Here is a 19,083-nt window from a genome sequence, read left to right as displayed (position 1 = left end):
GCCATCTAAGATGCATCAATTGGTCCCAACCACCTGGAGTAAAGGAGAATGAAGAACACCAAAGACACAAGGGAAGTATTAGCCCAAGAGACAGAATGGGCCACATAAACCAGAGACTTCATCAGCCTGAAATCAGAAAAACTAGATGGTGCCTGGCTACCACCAATGAATGTCCTGACAGGGAATACAACAGAGGGATGGAACAGTAGAAGGATGGGGTGCAGAACTCAAATTCTAGTAAGAAGACAAGACTTAATGGTCTGACTGAGACTGGAGGTGATCCAGAAAGCATGGCCCCTGGACTCTCTATCCGCCCAGAACTGAAACAATTTCTGAGGCCAACTCTTCAGACAGGGACTGGACTGTGGGACATAAAGTGATACTCGTGAAGAGTATGCCTCTTAGTGAAGTATATACAAGAGACCAAAGGGGCAGCTTCTGTCCAGAAGTGAGATGGGAAGGCAGAGAGAGTTAGGAGGTGGTTGAATGGTCATGGGGAAATCAGGGGTGAAAAGCAGAAGTGTGCTATTGCAGAATGGGGTGGAGCAATTAGGGTCACGTAACAATGTATGTATAAAATTTTGTGTGGGAGACTAACTTGAAATGTAAACTTCATTTAATTACGACAATAAAAAAAGAAAAAAAAAGAAATTAGACTAAAGATCATGTAATTACCATAATGGAGACCAAGTGAATGAAAAATAAATAAATACATGACAGCATTCATATTTTCCTATTACTTTCACCAGATCTGTTACAGCCATGTCAGGTTAATGAGAAGAACATTTCAAATGAAGAGTTTGGGTATTGTTCATGAAGTTTAAAAATGAGAAAAAAGGTCTTTTCCATTTACTTATATATTTACCATTTTTTGGCATTCTTCATTACTTTATGTAGACTCAAATGCCCGTTTAATATCATTTTCTTTCTGCCCAAAGAACTACTTTTAACATTTCTTATACTGCAGGTCTGCTGGCCATGAATCCTCTCAGATTTTGTCTGTCTGAAAGCTTTTCTTTTGACTTCATTACTGACAGTTATTTTTGCTGGGCACAGAACTCTAAGTTGACAGTTACTTTCAAACTTTAAGATTTTCTCTTTGTCATTAGTTTTCAACAAATTTATTACGATGTGCCTTAAGGTGGTTTCCTTTATGTTTCTTATGCTTGGGATTCACTGAGTTTCTTGGATCTGTAGATTTACAATTCTCACCAAATCTGAAAAGTTTTCAGCCATTATTTCTTCAAATGCTTTTCCTGTACCTGCTATTTCTCCTCTCCTTTGGGGACTCCAATCACACCTAAGTAAGACTCTTTGGTATTACCTCTACCAATCATTTTTTTCCCAATCTTTTTTCTATTAATTTTGGATACTTTCTATTGCTATGTCTTCAAGGTCACAGATCTTTTCTTCTGCAGTCTCCAGTTTTCTGGTAATGCCATTCAGTTTCAGGTACTGTATTTTTTATCAATAAACGTTCAATTCAGGTCTTTTTTAATATTTTACATTTCTCTCATCATCATGTTCATGTTTCCTTCTACCTTCTTGAGCTCATGGAATAAATTTAAAATAGCTGTTTTACTGTCCTTGTCTACTATTTCCATCATCTCTGCCATTTCTGAATCTGTTTCTATTGACTGATTTTTCCCCTTGGTTATGGGTTTGTATTTTCCTGCTTCTTTCTATGCATGGTATTTTTGATCAGATAACAGACATTGTCAATTTTACACTCTTGGAAGCTGAATTTAGTCTATTCATTGAAATGGTATCAAAATATGTTCTGGAAGTAGTTGGATCTGTTCCCAAGGTAGAAGTGCCTTTTGTCTAAGGTCTAAATCTAAGGCTTTCCTCTGCCCTATTATGGACTCTACCTGATGCCCCGTATATAAGGTCTTTCCACTCTGGGTTGTGGGAACTGAACTATTTGTGAGTTCCAGAAAATGCTCTGCCTACTAGTTTCCAGCTACAAAAGTTTCCTTTCATGAATGTGTAGATTGATACTGAGCCTCACAGTGAGCGCTATACAGATCTCTGAGCACTGTCTCTGTAGCTCCCTCCACTCTGGCACTGTCCCGAAAATTGTAGTAACCTTGGCCTTTCTGTCTCCTCAACTCTCAGCACAAACACCAAGCTCTGTTTTGCTTCCTCTTTTCTGCTGCCTCTGAACTGTTTCTAGGCACTAAGATGGGGAGGTCTCACCTAAAATCTTTTTTTCTCTCAGTGATTACAGTCCTAAGCTGCCTGTTGTCCAATGTCTAAAAAACATCATTTCATATATTTTGTCCAGTGTTCCAGCTGTTTAAGTCAGGAGGGTAAACTCAGTCCCTGTTATTCCCTCATGGCCAAGATTTGGAACAGATAAATGTAATAAAAATGTGCTGTCTTTCATTTTGTTTATAAGATCAACTGACTGATTTTATGGAATATGCAAAGTCATTATCTGAACCTTAACAAAACTGGTGGAGGGGAATATGAGAAGGTTATCATGCTGTAGATAGCAAAGCCAGCAATATAGTTCTTACATTTGGATGTACATATCTTTTAAGATGAGATTTTTCATGAAGGACAGATGTTATAACCAAGTATTAAAATAAACTGATCCAAGACCCAAACCTGACAATAGCTATATCAGAAGAGACTAATCTGAAATTAAGAAATATTTTAAAGTATAAATTATTTATGTAACATAACTAAACAAAAAATTCTCAAATGTAAAAAAATAAAGGAATACAGGAGCCTTCCACGCTAAGGACAAAATGTGTGAATGATATGAAGGCTCTGCAGGTGCATGACATATTCAGGGAATGGAGTGTGGTTGGTGCATTTAATGAATGAAGAGTGGAAGATGACACCAAAAATGTAACTTAGGAGTCACTTCCTGGAGGGACTTGAAGTTTGTACTTTTGATTTTGATCTGAAAAATGAATCTGGCTATAATGGGAAGTATAGTTAGATAAGAAAATGAAAAAAGAGAAATTAGTTAAAAGCCTACAATAACCCTCAGGCAACTGACAAGGATGGGCTAAACTACAACACTGGTAGCACAAATAAAAGCATTCTAAAACAGTATTCAAGTGCTTCCATGTAAATAACCTAATCTACTAGAAACAACCATTGCAGATCTTTCTGTACAAAGGGAAGGAGGTATATTATCCAAATTAACAAAAACAAAATGAGTAATGTTTTTTAACAAATACATACTGTACCTTGGAATAACTTTCCAAGTTTACAAGACAAATATATGCAGTCACATTGAATAATACATAATAAATCACTTTGATATTTACTAGAAACTTGAAGTTGTCAATGATTTCATTTTACTCAGATCCACAATTGTTTCCTGTGGAAACAACAGTCAAAAAAATCAAATGATGTATTGCATACAGCAAATCTACTGCAAAAGACCTCTTTAAAGCATTAAAAAGCAAAGATGTCACTTTGAGTACTAAGGTGCATGTGACCCAAGCCATGGCATTTTCAATCGCCTCTTCTGCGTGCGAAAGCTGGACAATGAATAAGGAAGACCAAAGAAGAATTGATGCCTTTGAATTATGGTGTTGGCAAAGAATATTGAATATAAAATGGACTGCCAGAAGAACGAACGTATCTGTCTTGGAAGAAGTAAAGCCAGAACGTTCTTTGGAAGCAAGGCTGGTGAGACTTCGTCTCATGTACTTTGGACACATTATCAGGAGAGACTAGTCCTTGGAGAAGGACACGCTTGGTAAAGCAGAGGATCAGCGAAAAAGAGGAAGACCCTTAAGAGGTGGACTGACACAGTGGCTGCAACAATGGGCTCAAGCATAACAACTGTGAGGATGGCACAGAACTGGGTAAAGTTTTGTTCTGTTGTACACAGGGTCACTATGAGACGGAACCGACTCAACAGTACCTAACAACAACACAACAGGAACTTACTCTGTACTTCTTCAAAGAAATTTTTTAAAAATTATTTTAACAGACTAAATAGACAACAGATAAGCAGTAACTTTGGTGAAGGGTAAGACAGTATACACAATACTGTTCTGTACATAATACAGCACAACTTGTCCAAGGCAAGGTCATGGAAGCTCCATAGACACATCCAAACTCCCTGAGGGACCAAATTACGGGGCTGAGGGCTGTGGGGACCATGGTCTCGAGGAACAGCTAGCTTAACTGGCATAGCATAATTTATAAAGAAAATGTTCTACATTCTACTTTGCTGCGTAGTGTCTAGGGTCTTAAAAGCTGGTGACTGGCCATTTAAGACACTCCACTGGTCTCACGTCATCTGGAGCAAGGGAGAATAAAGAAAACCAAAGACACAAGCAGAAGATTAGTCCAAAGGACTAATGGACCACAACTACCACAACCTCCACCAGACTGAGTCCAGCACAATTAATAGTGCCCACCTACCACCACCGACTGCTAACGATCACAATAGAGGGTTCCAGACAGAGCTGGAGAAAAATGTAGAACAAAATTCTAATCCACAAAAAAAGACCAGACTTACTGGTCTGATAGACTGGAGAAACCCTGAGAGTATGGCCTACGGACACGCTTTTAGCTCAGTAATGAAGTCACTCTTGAGGTTCACCCTTCAGCCAAAGATTAGAAAGGCCCATAAAACAAAATGCGACTAAAGGGGAACACCAGCCCAGAGGCAAGGATGAAAAGGCAGAAGGGGAGAGGAAAGCTGGCAATAGGGAACCCAAGGTCGAGAAGGGAGAGTGTTGACATGTCGTGGAGTTGTTAACCAATGTCACAAAACAATATGTGTACTGACTGTTTAATGAGAAACTATTTGTTCTGTAAACCTTCATCTAAAGTACAATAATAAGAAAAACAAATTATTTTAACTGAGGCACTATAAAAATAATAAAAGTATAATTGTTTAATGCTTTCTTTTCTTATACATTATTAAAAATAACTACGATCAAATATAACAACCTTATGATATAATGGTTTAATTTTTTTAATGAATATAAATTGTTATCAGTTTGAGTAAAGGCTTAATTTCCTATTAATCTTGATAAACTACTCTCTCTCAGAAAACTCCAAGCATGGTAAAGTAAATACTGAATACCTGCTAAAAATCAGTGTAACTGACTCAGTGTGAAGAGACATTTTTATTTACAATGACAATAATGAAATAAAGAATTATTTTTCTGAGAGTAGAAGAAGCAGCCTTACCTTTTTCTTCAGGCTTTACAGGAAAATACTTCTTCTCTGCAGCTATCAGGTCAGGCTTTGGAGCTAAGGGGAAAAACAAAGTTTGTTTGTTTGTTTTAAATAACTACTAAAAAGGAAAGTTTAATTTAAAAATTACATCAGGTGACAATACAGTTTAATAGAAAGAACACTGTTACCAGAATCACTGAGTTCAATTTCTATTCTTGGACCAGCCACTAATTACCTATAGCCTTGAGTAAGTAAAAACTCTGATCTCAGTTTCCTTCTTTGTCATAGCCTCTTATTCATATCCTCTACAGCATCGAAGTCCAGTGCAGCTTTCTGTGATGATGGCAATGTTCTAATTCTGTACTGTCCAATATCTGACCACTGAGCACTTGAAATATGGTTTGTGTGACTGGTTAAGAAACCAAATTTTTTATTTTATTTTATTTTCATTAATTTTAAAAGACCCATGTGGCTAGTGGTTACCATATTGAACAGTGCAGCTTTACAGTAAGCCTCCAACACCAAGCCCTATAAAAATTACTTTTAATCTATGCTTCTCTTGCTTGGGATTACATTAGCAAACACAAAGCTGAAACCACGGGGAGTAAAAATCTGGATTAACCTAAAGAATAAAAAAATCTTTTAAGAAATGAAAAAATTGTACTATACTTGTAAAAATTAGAAAATTTGGGGGTAGATCTTATGGAAATAGGGAACCAGATTATAAAACTCTAACTATGAAAGACACTTCTAGGTGTACCATAATTTATTAAACTGTTAAAACAGAACAAAAAAAACCTCTTCTAGTTTATTTAACCCTTTAGCACATTACTCAAGGAAGAGTACATAAATCAGTATTTGTCTGAGACATTAACAAATGGATTTGATCTGAAAAGGCAGAATAACTAATTGGCCAGGTCAATATATTAAGTTTACTAAAACAGGTTTAAATCTGATCGATTTTATTAACTCAAAAGTAAGTATAAAGTATCCTAATTATATTCAAGAATCCTGTTTTACACCATTTGAACTTTAAAAAATTCAGACGTATTTGTTCATGTGAACTCTCAATTTTAAATATTTTGTAAAACTTTTGTATAGCACATCATAATTGTTTTTGCCAATAAAAGTGTTTAAATTAGATCCAATTTCACTATTCCAGTATTTAAAAACATAACAAAGAGCAATCTGAATACTGTGCTTCTTACATACCTGGACCCTTAGCCGGAGGTGGTGGTTTCTTTGGTTTCTGTTAAAATAATAATGGCAAAATAATAATGGTTGAACATTTACATACTAAATATTTTATAGGTAAAATCAATTCTGATCATTAATAATGTAAAGTATATGTGAACAGCTCTCCTCATCCCATCCCATTACAAAATGCTAAGATCTTAACATCACCACAAAAGGTCGCCGACAAAAAAATTATTCCGTTAGAACAAATTCCTCTTTGATCAAAATTCAGTCAAATATTTCAAAAGTTATCATTGGGTTGGATTAACCTAAAAACCTTACTGATTAGCAAGAATGTTCTGTCCTGTCTCCTCTAATTTAAGATTCCTAAGCACCATTTTAAGGAGCCCTGGTTGTGCAGTGGTTAAGTGCTCGGTTGCTAACCAAAAGGTCAGCAGGGCGAACCCACCAGCCACTCCACAAGAGAAAGATGTGCCAGTATGCTTCCATTAAGATTACAGCCTTGGAAGCCCTATGGGGCAGTTCTACTGTCCTATAGGGTCACTATGAGTTGGAATCGACTCGGTGACACAGGGTTGAGTGTGGTTTTGTTAAGCATCATTTTACCTCTATTTCACAATTAAGGGTTAGTGGGGAGGAGGTAGAGGAGGATGAGAAAAAGGGAGAGAAAGAGAGACTTTGTTTAAAAAAAATAAATAGATGAAAGTACAGTAGCTAATTAATAGACCTAGTTTTCACTATTAATTCTTCAGAACTCTTTAAGAGAAAGTTAAAGCCAAAGGTCTATTTTTCTCTATGTATTCAAATCGTCTTGAGTTTATAAGCATTTACTCATTTTTAAGGGTTAATTTAATGCCTAAAAAATTTAACTACAGCCCATTTCTTAGTATGTGAATTTGACTTTTATGAATTAAGAATAACTGATAAGCAATAATGTAAAAACACCCAAATAAGCAGGAAAAACGTATTCATTAAGAAAGTATAAAAAGCTTACTGAAGGCTGAATCAATACTGAATGCAATCTAGCAAAGGAAGAGCCCCAAGACAGCCTCAGTCTCCACAGTGTGCTTCCAGTAACTAAATGAAAACTGCAAAGGTTACAGTCTTGCACTGGCTTAAACCAAATATGGTAGTCTCTCTTGCTATATGTGTCTGCTATCTCTCTATCTCTTTCTCTCTATGTAAAAACTTAATTGGATCCCCCTAACAGAGAAAAGGGAGGATCAAGTTGTAGAAAGGCAAAACATCACTGATGAATGACTCAACATTACTTTTTTGTCTTTGAGAAATGAGATAGAAATATTAAACTTATAAGGAGGAAACACTCTGCTTCTTGCCTTACCAAGAATATGCTGATCCAATAATAGTAATATCAATAGAACTTTAAACTAAAGCTTTTCAACAAGATTAAATAAAAATATAATTTCTCCCAGGCAAGCACTAATTTTATCCAACTACCATGGTCAGGTTTTTTTCTTTTTTTTAAATTATCAAGTAATGTTGTCTGAGGTTAATTTTCAATATGTTGCTGTTGTTGTTGTTAGGTCCATCGAGTCATAGAAACTCATAGCGGCCACATGTGGCAGAGCAGAACTGCCCCATAGGGTTTTGTTGGCTATAATCTTTACAGAACAGATCACCAGGTCTCAGAGAAGAAAAGCAGAAATAAAGCACAGAACTGAAACCTTGTTTTGTTTTACTATAATTCAAATAATTTTTACCTGAATATATAAATCTAGAACCCTCTCATAAAAATTATTCAGTAACAATGCAAAAAAAATCTCTTTTTGAAAAAAAACATTGCTAAAAGGTTCTTTAAAGTATGGTCATCATTAACAAAAGCTTACTGGAAAGTCCTTATCTTGTTCGTTTATCTGAACAGCAAAATTGTCTGGAAATACTCCTTCTTTACCATTAAGTTCACCCTTCCACCAGCCAGCATCTCCAGTCTCCTAAAAAACAAAATAAAGAATAATTATGACAACAGGAATTAACTTTAAATGGAGGATAGGTTTACAACAAAATACCAGAATAATTAAATTCCAGTATTTTTACAAAAAAAAAAAAAAACAAAAAAAAACACACTAAATAGATCATGAAGTCCTCCTAAAAGAAAATGTTCTCCCACGTATTACTTCTAGCAATAGTTACAAAATGTAATTTAATTTTTTTTAAGTAAGTCAAATAATTTTAAATTTTAGTCTATAAGGTTTAAAGGTTCTCAAGAATGGGGAAGAGGGGAGGAGAGAAGAAGGAAGAAGAGGGGAGCAGGGCAGTAGAGTGGAGGAAGGAAAAGGGAGAGAAGGCAGGTAGGGAAGGCAGAAGGAGGAAGGGAAAGGAGGGAGGGAGGGATTTCTAAATTGCATCTTCTCTAACACTCTTAACATTTTATACTCTAAAAAAATTAATCATATTATTCGGTTGCTTTAGAAATTAACAAGATCATCTACAGTTCCTTTCCAGTACCTACTCTTGCACGAAAAATTAGGTGTCATCAGTCCAAATTGTATGACTGTTTAAAATTACATACCTAAATTATCTGATAACAGGAAAACTTCCAAAAATTATTCTTCAAGATTACAACAAAAACAAAAAATATGTAATTTTCCTATATTACAAACAGTTATTAAGAGGTTCTGCCCTGCCTCCGCCCCCACCTCCACTCAATACTATTGGGCTTTCTCTTTATTTTGCCTTAGAAGTCATTCTAGGTAAGTAAGAATCTACCTCAATCTTTGCAACAGCTACATTATTTTCCATAGTATGAAGAATTTCATAACCATTTACATATTGACCAACATTTAGATTGCTTCCCTATTTTTCCTCTTTTTCTTTTAATATTACAAACAATGCTCCAAACAATAGATGGAAAAAAACAGAATAGGATGTAATGGGAAGTGAGAACAGAAACCTGGAGATGGGGATTAGAATAGATAAATAGAATCAGATGGTAAAAAGAACTCCCAATAAATCAATGAGAACAAAGACAGAATAAAACTTTGCTCAAAAAAGTCATTTTGTGAGCACTTACTAGGTGCTAGGCTCTCAGGACACAAACACAAACAAGACAAAGTCCCAGCTCTCTAGAACTTACATTCCAGGGGGAATATAAGAATTTTAAAAAATACTTCTATGAATAAAATTAAACAAAACATTAAAAAACTGAATCGTTTTCATCTTACCTTACTTATCAAATGGATTATCTCCCCCTCTTTAAAACTAAGTTCATCTTCATTAGTACCTTCATAGCCAAATAATGTTCTGCAATATTCCTTAGCTGAAATAAAGAACACAAATAATGTAGCTTATACAAACTGATTCATTCATCAAATACTTATTAAGCCTCTTTTGTGTAAAACAATGTGCACTAGACACTATTAAAGATGAATTTAATAATTCACCTTTAAGTTTTAAAATTTTGGCCAATACTATATATTAAATTAAATAACAATTTAATTAATCATTCACTCAAATATTTATTGTCTACTGTGTTCCAGGCACAGTTCTAACTGCAGGGGGATTTATCAGTGAACAAGGCATACCAAAATCCTTGACTTCATGGTGCTTACATCTAGTAGTATTTAATTACTCTGATCAAGTAGTACAGTGTAACAAATGCCTTCAATAAGTCTAATAATAAATTTGAGCATGCTTCTAGTATTCCCAATGTGAAAATTCTATTCAAAAACTTACCTTTAATTTTACCTTCAGTGTCTGTTTTTGTTACCTCCAGACTCTGAGTTTTGGATCCTACTGACTGTATGAGTAAGGGCTAGAATTGAAAAAGATGGTATCAACTATTTTAAGTTAAAATAAAGATAGTATTGTTAAACAAACTTTCCATTTATAGTTATTTAGCTTTCCCTGAGATAGTCAGGTAATATGACTAAAAACTCAGCAATGAAAAAGATCTCAAAATCTCCTTAAATAACAGGTCAGAACTACTAATTTTTAAAACTCCCTATGTTAAGATTACCTGCTCTCATGCTCATAATACAGCAATGTCATTTATTTTTAGAAACTCTAAAATAAATAACAATAATAGCTTTTGAGAATTTATTATGTACCAATCCCTGGCCTAAGAACTTCAGATGCATTATAACTTAATCCTCACAACAATCTGCATAGAACAGGCACTATTGTTCACCCTTTTATAGATGACAAAAATTAATCTGCCCACAATAACAGTAATTTCAAAGTGGAGCCCAGATTTGAACCTAGAAAGACTGACTCCAGAAAGCGTACTCTTAAACAACAACACTAAAGTTCCTCCAGGTGTAACAGAGATTTAGAGAAGAAAGAAAAGTCTGCATACATCATTGTTGCAATCTGAATGAAAACATTTAGACAATGTTACAATCTTAAAACTATAACCCTGTAGACATTTTTCCATTGTAACTGACTACAGTTAAGTCCTTCACCATCTTATACCTGTGTTTCCTTAAGTTCTCTCCCCGGAAATAACATTACATTTGACCTCAGATTTCATTAAAAATCAGAACACAATACCACTAACCTACCCATCACTGTGTTTTCCAACATACTCACTTTAATTTCTCCCAAAATTCTAACTACCATATTCTCCAACCTGATGTCACCCTCAAACATAACAAATGTTCTCCCTACTTTATAATTCCTAGATCAGTGATCAAAGCAAGTCTCAAAAGGCCATCATATATGGTGACTTCTGAAACTACTCCAGGAAGTGGACATTATTAATGGTGACTGAAAGATTACTAACATAATCATTAATCAAATAAAGTTATTCAATATAATTCTAAATTTTAGAGTTGGAAGGGGCCCCAGATCATCAAGTCTAATGTTCTTCCTAATGAAGGAATTGCTTCTCCAACATTCTTACCAGTTAAATGACTGTACAGCATAATTGCAAAACCCATGAGAATTCTAATCTTTACCTGAATCCTTTAAAACTAAGAATTAATTAGGTCCCAAAATCTTAAGGCTAGCACTATCAGAGCTAGGAGAGGTTGGGATAGAAAGTAGTTCTCTTTCCTGAACTTTACTGATTATTACATGAGGAAATATGCAGTAAGCCGAAAACATATTAAATGCTGAAAACAATGACCTTAGGAGAAAACTTCAGAATATATTTCACCAACCAAAACACAGTCTTATAAATACTACGTAACTAAACTAAGTACGTACATAAATGCTGAAATATTTAAAACCCTTAAGAGTTAAACAAAAAGACACAAATGAGGACTACAGGTTAAACAGCTACCTAGAAGTCTAGGGAAAAGTCTCCTATCTGAATCTCCAAGGTACTGACATACTACAAACAGCTTTGAAATAAATATTCTAAAGATTACAGCTATTTTGACCCCAAAATTAAAACTTAAGGGTTTATTTTAAAGCCCCTTATTAGATCTTAAATTTATAGTACATTCACTTTCATTTATTTCACAATGCAAGTGAAATGCTAATAAAAAATAAGTCTCTATACATTCAGAGAGGGAGATTAGTAAATTTAACCATTATTGACAATCCAGAAGAAAGTTAAGTAATGGCTGCTTAACTTCTCATTGTGAAATCATTTTTTAAAGGTCCATTTTAGGTCTTCTTCAAATTAAAGGAAAAAAAAAATATATATATATATATGTACACACACACAATATATATAATTTTAACTTAAAAAGGCAAAAAAAAAATTCCCTTTTCTATTTACATTTACAATGTGATACTAAAAAGTCTAAAGTTTCCATTAAGAAAAGTTTATGTTAAAGTTCCAGAAAACAAGCATTCTAATTTTGTAAGATTCAAACATAAACATTATATTACAATAAATTTGAGGAGAAAATCATTTCACGCAGCATTCTCTTTTATAAATAAATTATTAACCACCTCAAAAGAAAAAAAAGTAATAGAGTTGTAAACTGATTTTTACATTTTAAACAATGCTTAATAAAGGAATGAAATGAGGTAATCTAAGTAAAATTCATCTTTACTACCTTTTCTACTTTTTTCTCTTCTATTTCATTACTGGATGTTCTTGTCCTAAGTTTCACAGAGCCTTCTTTAAAAATATCTCCAAATCCAATTCCTCGAATTTTCTTTGGCTGTGCAATTGGTCCAGGCACAGTTTCGCTCCCACTCCCCGGAGAGGGTAAGGGTGAGGTAGGCCCAGTCAAAACAGTTTCTGAAAGAATAATTTCTTTTTAAGAATGACACCTAGAATCACACAAAAATCTTGACACGCCTTTCCATAAGATCTATATTCTATACCTCCTAGTCAGAAACTGCAGAATAAAAATGACTACAACACTGAGTACTGAAATACCTAAGAGTAAGATTCATTTTATATTGATTTTTTGTTGTTGTTGTTTAAAACAATAAAGATTTTAAGTATTAACAATAAATTACAAACTAAGCAATCCAGGAAATCGTATCACACAAGGTCCTTAACAAGAGCACATCAAAATTTTCAACTCTTAGACAAAGACAGTATAATGTAAGACTGAAACATTAAAGAAAGAAAGTATAATCATTTTAAAAAGTGGTAAGATTCATACCAGTACTGACTGTTCTGATCAGGGACAGAATAGATGGATCATGACAGAATAGTAGAAAAATGTGCAACAGAACTGAAATTCTTAAAAAGTCCAGACATGCTGGACCTGTTGAGACTAAGGACTCCCCGAGATATCGCCCTGAGGTACTCTTTAAACCTTAAACCAAAATTTATCCCTTAAGGTCACCTTTTAGCTAAATAACAGACTGGCCCCATAAAACAAAGAATATCACCCAGGAATAATGAGCTCCTTTAAAAAAAAATCACCTATAGAGACCAAAAGGTCAAAAATTACTTTAAAGCTAAGATGAGGGGGAGGGAAAGTAGAGTACTAATAACGGTACAACTAGAACAGAAACAATGAGAATGACGGCACATTGTAAAAAAGGTAACCAATATCATTTAATACATTTCTAGAAATTGTTAAATGGGAACCTAATTGGCTGTGTAACTTTCACCTTAAACACAATAAAATATTATTTTAAAAAAAAGTAGTATGATTCAAATCTGATCAAATTTGGGGTGAGTTACTAAATATAAAATCTGGGAATAGTAACAAATTTTCATTGAAAAAATTAACAGTTCAAGACAAGACCTTTCATTTTAACCAAGAGATGAAGTAACTTAAATCTAATTTTAAAGCAGCCATCAGAAATTTTTAAACACAACAATAAATATTTTTTTAAGAAAATTTAACATTATCAGTAAGGAAGTTGTTTTTACATGCTTGCTAAACAGCAGGATTCTTATTTATAGGTTTCAGTGAGTCCATGAATACCCCTATGGAAAACTATGGGTTATCTTATCAATACATTTTTATGAGAAAAGAGCCACAGCTTTTATCAGATTCTCGAAAGGCCTTAAAATCTAAGAAAGTTAAACAACAAAGTTCCAGAGTAAATCACCTAAAAAATCCCAGTAAAATTTCAAATTGAAGGTAAGGGTAGGTGAAGACGTAGTATCAGTACACTGAACTAGAGGAGTCTGTTGAAGTATAACAACAGGGGTAATAATAAAAAGAGTAGTTACCATTTATTCAGGGTTTATTCTGTGGCAGACACTTTGCTAAGCACTGTATATGGATTCCCTCATTCCATAACTTCCATGGGCTTAACATTAAGAATTATTACTCCTCATTTTAAAGATGAGTAAACTCATCTGATATTAAGAGAAATTAAGAACCTCTGGTGGCAAGTAACAAAGCAGTGTTGAGTTCTAAATGATCCCAAAACCATATTCTTAAGCGTTTTCATGTCTCAAAACCACAAAATCTCCTATCACAGATCTGTGAATATTTCAGAAGTGAATTACAGAAACAATTTGAATGAAATAATAATGCTAACAAGTATACTGATCTAACATAGCCACTTTCAATATTAGTTTAAGTTAATATGGAGGGGAGAAGATAAATATTTTTGTAACATATTTTTAAAGAAACTTTACTAAAGGAATGTTTATATACAATGAAATGAACCCATTTTAAACAAACATTTCATTAATTTTTTACAAACTTATGTACCATGTAACACAACAATCAAGGTTTAAAACATTTCTGTCACCCCCCAAAAAATGCTTGTAAGCAATCCTAGTCAATCCTCCCTATCCCTAACTTCAAGAAACTTCTGATCTTCATTCTGTCACTATAGGTCTGTCCTTTTTAGAGTTTCAAATAAATTGAATTATACCCTACATAAGTCTTTTCTATCTGCTTCTTTTTCCAAGCAGACAATACATGAAATTCATTCATGCTGCTCCATGTATTTGTATTTCATTCCTTTTACTGCTGATTAGTATTCCACTGTACAGATATATCACTATTTACATAGCTGTAGGTTTTATGTAGATGAGCTTTATCAATTTATCCTAAGTACTTAACATGTCAAATATAACATGTCAAATTCTCTTTCTGTATCTATTGAGATGACCATATGGTTTTTCTCCTTTAAACTGTTAATATGGTAGATTATATTAATTTTTTTAGATCAACCTTGCACGCCTGGGGTAAAGTCCATTAGACATTATGCATTAACCATTACATATTTTGCTGGATTGGATTTGCTAATATCTTGTTAAGGAGTTTTGTGTCTATGTTCATTGTTCATGAGATATAACGGTCTGTAATTATTTTTCTTATAATGACATTATAAAAAGGCCTAAAAACTTTAAAGGAATTTGTGTAAGATAACATGCTTGATACTCAACAGTGAAAATATCTCGTAGAAAATTTTCTTTGTGTGAAGATTTTTGATAACAAACTCAATTTCTCTGATACAGATTTTTAGAGTTTCTATCTCTTCAGTGTCAATTTTAGTTAAGTTGTACTTTTCAAGGAAATCTGTACATCTCATCTATGTTGTCAAATTTACTGACATATTTTCTTATCAACCTTTTAATGTCTGGAGGTTCTTTAATGATATTCCTTCATAGATTTCTGATAATTTGTGTTTCTTTTTTCTTTGATCAATCTTGTTAGGGTTTCATCAATTTTTTTTTTTAATTGTGCTTTAAGTGAAAGTTTACAATTCAAGTTAGTTTCTCATACAAAAATTTATACACACATTGTTATATGACCCTAATTGCTCTCCGTATAATGTGACAGCACTCTCCTCCTTTCCATCCCGGATTTCTGGTGTCCAGTCAACCAGCCCCTGACCCTCTCTGCATTCTCATCTCGCCTCCAGACAGGAACTACCCATTTAGTCTCATGTGTCTACTTGAGCGAAGAAGCACACTCTTCACGAGAATCATTTTATGTCCCATAGTCCAGTCTAATCTTTGTCTGAAGAGTTGGCCTCAGGAACAGTTTTAGTTTTAGGCTAGCAGAGTCCCGGGCCATGATTTCTGGGGTCCCTCCAGTCTCAGTCAGACCATTAAGTCTGGTCTTTTTTTACTAGAATCTGGGTTCTGCACACAACTTTTCTCCTGCTCCTCCGTCAGGGACTCTCTGTTGTGTTCCCTGTCAGGGTGGTCATTGGTGGTAGCCAGGCACCATCTAGTTCTTCTGGTCTCAGGCTGATGCAGTCTCTGGTTTATGTGGCCCTTTCTGTCTCTTGGGCTAATATTTTCCTTGTGTCTTTGGTGTTCTTCATTCTCCTTTGCTCCAGGTGCATTGGGACCAACTGATGTATCTTAGATGGCCACTTGCTAGCTTTGAAGACCCCAGACGCCACTCACCAAAGTGCGATGCATTTTCTTAATAAACTTTGTTATGTCACTTGACCTAGATGTCTGCTGAAATCATGGTCCCCAGAACCCTGCCCCTACTACTCTGTCCCTTAAAGTGTGGTTGTATTCAGGACACTGCTTAGCTTTGGTTTAGTCCAGTTCTGTTGACTTCTCCCATAGTGTATGTTGTCCTTCCCTTCACCTAATTCTTGTCTACTATCTAGTTAGTGAATAGTCCTCTCCCTCCCACCCCACCCTCGTAACCATCAAAGAAATGTTTTCTTTTGTGTTTAAACCTTTTCTTGAGTTCTTATAATAGTGTTCTTATACAACATTTGTCCTTTTGAGACAGACCAATTTCACTCAAGCATAATGCCTTCCAGATTCATCCATGTAATGAGATGTTTCACGGATTCATAATTATTCTTTATTGTTGCATAGTATTCCATTGTGTGAATATACCATAATTTGTTTATCCATTCATCTGTTGATGGGCAGCTTGGTTGTTTCCATCTTTTTGCTATTGTAAACAGTGCTGCAATGAACGTGGGTATGCATATACCTATTTGTGTGACAGCTCTTATTTCTCTAGGATATATTCCAAGGAGTGGGATGGCTGGATCATATGGTACTTCTATTTCTAGCTTTTTAAGGAAGCATCAAATCAATTTCCAAAGTGGTTGCACCATTTTACATTCCCACCATCTGTGTATAAGTGTTCCAGTCTCTCCACAATCTCTCCAACATATCTTATTTTGTGTTTTTTGATTAATGCTAGTCTTGTTGGGGTGAGATGGTATCTCATTATAGTTTTAATTTCCATTTCTCTAATGCCTAATGATCGTGAGCATTTCCTCATGCACCTGTTAGCCACCTGAATGTCTTCTTTGGTGAAGTGCCTGTTCATATCCTTTGCCCATTTTTTAATTGGATTACTTGTCTTTTTGTTGTTGAGGTTTTGCAGTATATTGTAGATTTTACATATTAGACAATGATGGGGTTTGTCATAGCCAAAATTTTTTTCCCAGTCTGTAGGTTGTCTTTTGATTCTTTTGGTAAAGTCTTTTGATGAGCAGAAGTGTTCGATTTTTAGGAGCTCCCAGTTATCTAGTCTATCTTCTGATCCTTTTGCATTGTTACTTATGGTTTAGGTTTTATTGCTTTTTTTATCTTTTCCAAAAAAATTCAACTGTTGAACTTATTTTCTCAATTAAAAGTTGTATTTATTTATTTATATTTCATAACTTTCTGTTCTAATTATTTCCTTTCTTCTACTTATTTCAGGTTTAATTTGCTCTTCTTTTCCCAGTTTAAGGCGAAAGCTTAGATTACTGATTTTTGTTTTTTCTTCTTTTATATTTCTGTTTCTAAAATAATTTCACTGTGATTACAAAACCTGTAAGATTTCAATCCTTTCAAATTGTTGAGACTTGTTTGATGCCCCAGCATAGGGTCTATCTGGTAGATATTCCATGTACATTTCAAAAGAATATGTATTCTACTGTTGTTGGGTGAACTATTATGTAGATGTCAGGTCCAGTAAGGTGATAATGTTCAAGTGTTCTAAATCCTTACTAAATTTTGCCTACTAGTTCTATCAACTATTGAGAGAAGCATGCCAAAATCTCCTACTTGTGAGTTTGTCTACTTCTTTAAGTTCTGGAAGTTTTTGTCTCATGTTATTTTGAAGTTCTGTTATTGGGTTACACATATTTAGAATTGTTATGTAATTTTTATGAACTGAGTCTATCATTATGAGATGTCCCCTTTTTATCTCTGATAATATTTCTTTTCCTGTAATATACTTTGACATTAACATGGAGCCCTGGTGGTGCAGTGGTTAAAAGGTATGGTGGCTAACCAAAAGGTCAGAAGTTCAAATCCAACAACCACTCCTTGGAAACCCTAGGCAGCAGTTCTACTCTGTCCTATAGGGTCGCTATGAGTCGGAACCTACTTGATGGCAACATTTTTTTTGGGGGGAAGGGGGACATTAATATAGGTATGTACGCACACATTGCTATTCAGTCTAACACACAAGAAAACCTACTAAGCACATTTTTGGAGTTCTTTCTCTACACAGCTCTCGCCTCAGGTATTTAGCACCACAAATTCTAGCTGCCCTGGTGGCACAGTGGTTAATAGCTATAGTTGCTAACCAAATGGTCAGCAGTTCAAAATTACTAGCCACTCCTTGGAAACCCTATGGGACAGTTCTACTCTGTTCTATAAGGTCGCTATGACTAGGAATCAAGTTGACAGCAATGGGTTTCGGTTTTTTGTCAGCTTCCTTAAACTTGAATTTCTGTCTCTACAATTCAGAAAAATTGATACTCATCTGCTGTGATTCCCCCTCCCTGCATTGCAGCCTAGAAATCACCTCCAGGCAGAAATCCAGGAAAATGGTAAGGCTCTCTCCTTGTTTCTTTCCCTTTTTACACGAATCCCAGTCCTATGCTGCTCATGGTCTAAAAATATTTTTTCTATATTTCATCCAATTTTCTAGGTGTTTATGGTGGGAAGGTAATTCCACACAATCCTGCTCCCTCATTGCAAGAATGATAATCTGTGTATTTTAATATACAGCTTAATAACCAGGCTGTCAAACAAAACAATATTCAGACACAGATGAGTACATCAGGTACTTACCTAAAAGGTCTTTAAAGTGAAATAATCTATGGTATTAATAAACCATAAATGGATAAAGGCAACGTTAATAGATGGTTTGAAGGTGCAATTTTCAGTCTGAGTGTTTGATTATAACCACAAAACAAAAGCTCTCTTTTGGATTTAGTGACTGTAGCCTTTAATACAGTCATTAAAGTATGTATCATTAAGACTTCCAGCAAAACAGCGCTCTAGGCAGAAGCACCACGCCGTCCCTCCACAGCAAAGATCCGAAAAACTAAGCCAAACAGAGAAAACAACACTCCTGAAACCCTAAAACATCAAATGAAGAGATAAAGAACTCAGCCAAGCATGAAATGGAGTGAGAAAACTGACAGAGAACGGAGAGTGAGGAGAGATTC

General features: G+C 34.7%; 1 protein-coding gene across 3 annotated transcripts in view; it reads right to left on the bottom strand.

Annotated features, from left to right (window-relative positions):
* Positions 1-19,083, bottom strand: part of CD2AP (CD2 associated protein) — a 167,377-nt gene that overhangs the window by 31,107 nt on the left and 117,187 nt on the right. For all 3 annotated transcript variants that reach the window (XM_012556424.2, XM_023734251.1, XM_023734250.1), the window contains exons 6-11: positions 12,330-12,517; positions 10,054-10,132; positions 9,543-9,637; positions 8,208-8,312; positions 6,376-6,412; positions 5,176-5,238 (exon numbers count right to left, since the gene is read on the bottom strand). In XM_012556424.2, the coding sequence (XP_012411878.2) occupies positions 5,176-5,238; positions 6,376-6,412; positions 8,208-8,312; positions 9,543-9,637; positions 10,054-10,132; positions 12,330-12,517 (567 nt within the window). The remainder of the gene's footprint in view (positions 1-5,175; positions 5,239-6,375; positions 6,413-8,207; positions 8,313-9,542; positions 9,638-10,053; positions 10,133-12,329; positions 12,518-19,083) is intronic.

The sequence above is a fragment of the Trichechus manatus genome, unplaced genomic scaffold (assembly GCF_000243295.1).
Source record: "Trichechus manatus latirostris isolate Lorelei unplaced genomic scaffold, TriManLat1.0 scaffold00065, whole genome shotgun sequence".
Classification (NCBI taxonomy): Eukaryota; Metazoa; Chordata; class Mammalia; order Sirenia; family Trichechidae; genus Trichechus; species Trichechus manatus.
This window is presented reverse-complemented; position numbering and strand designations above follow the sequence as displayed.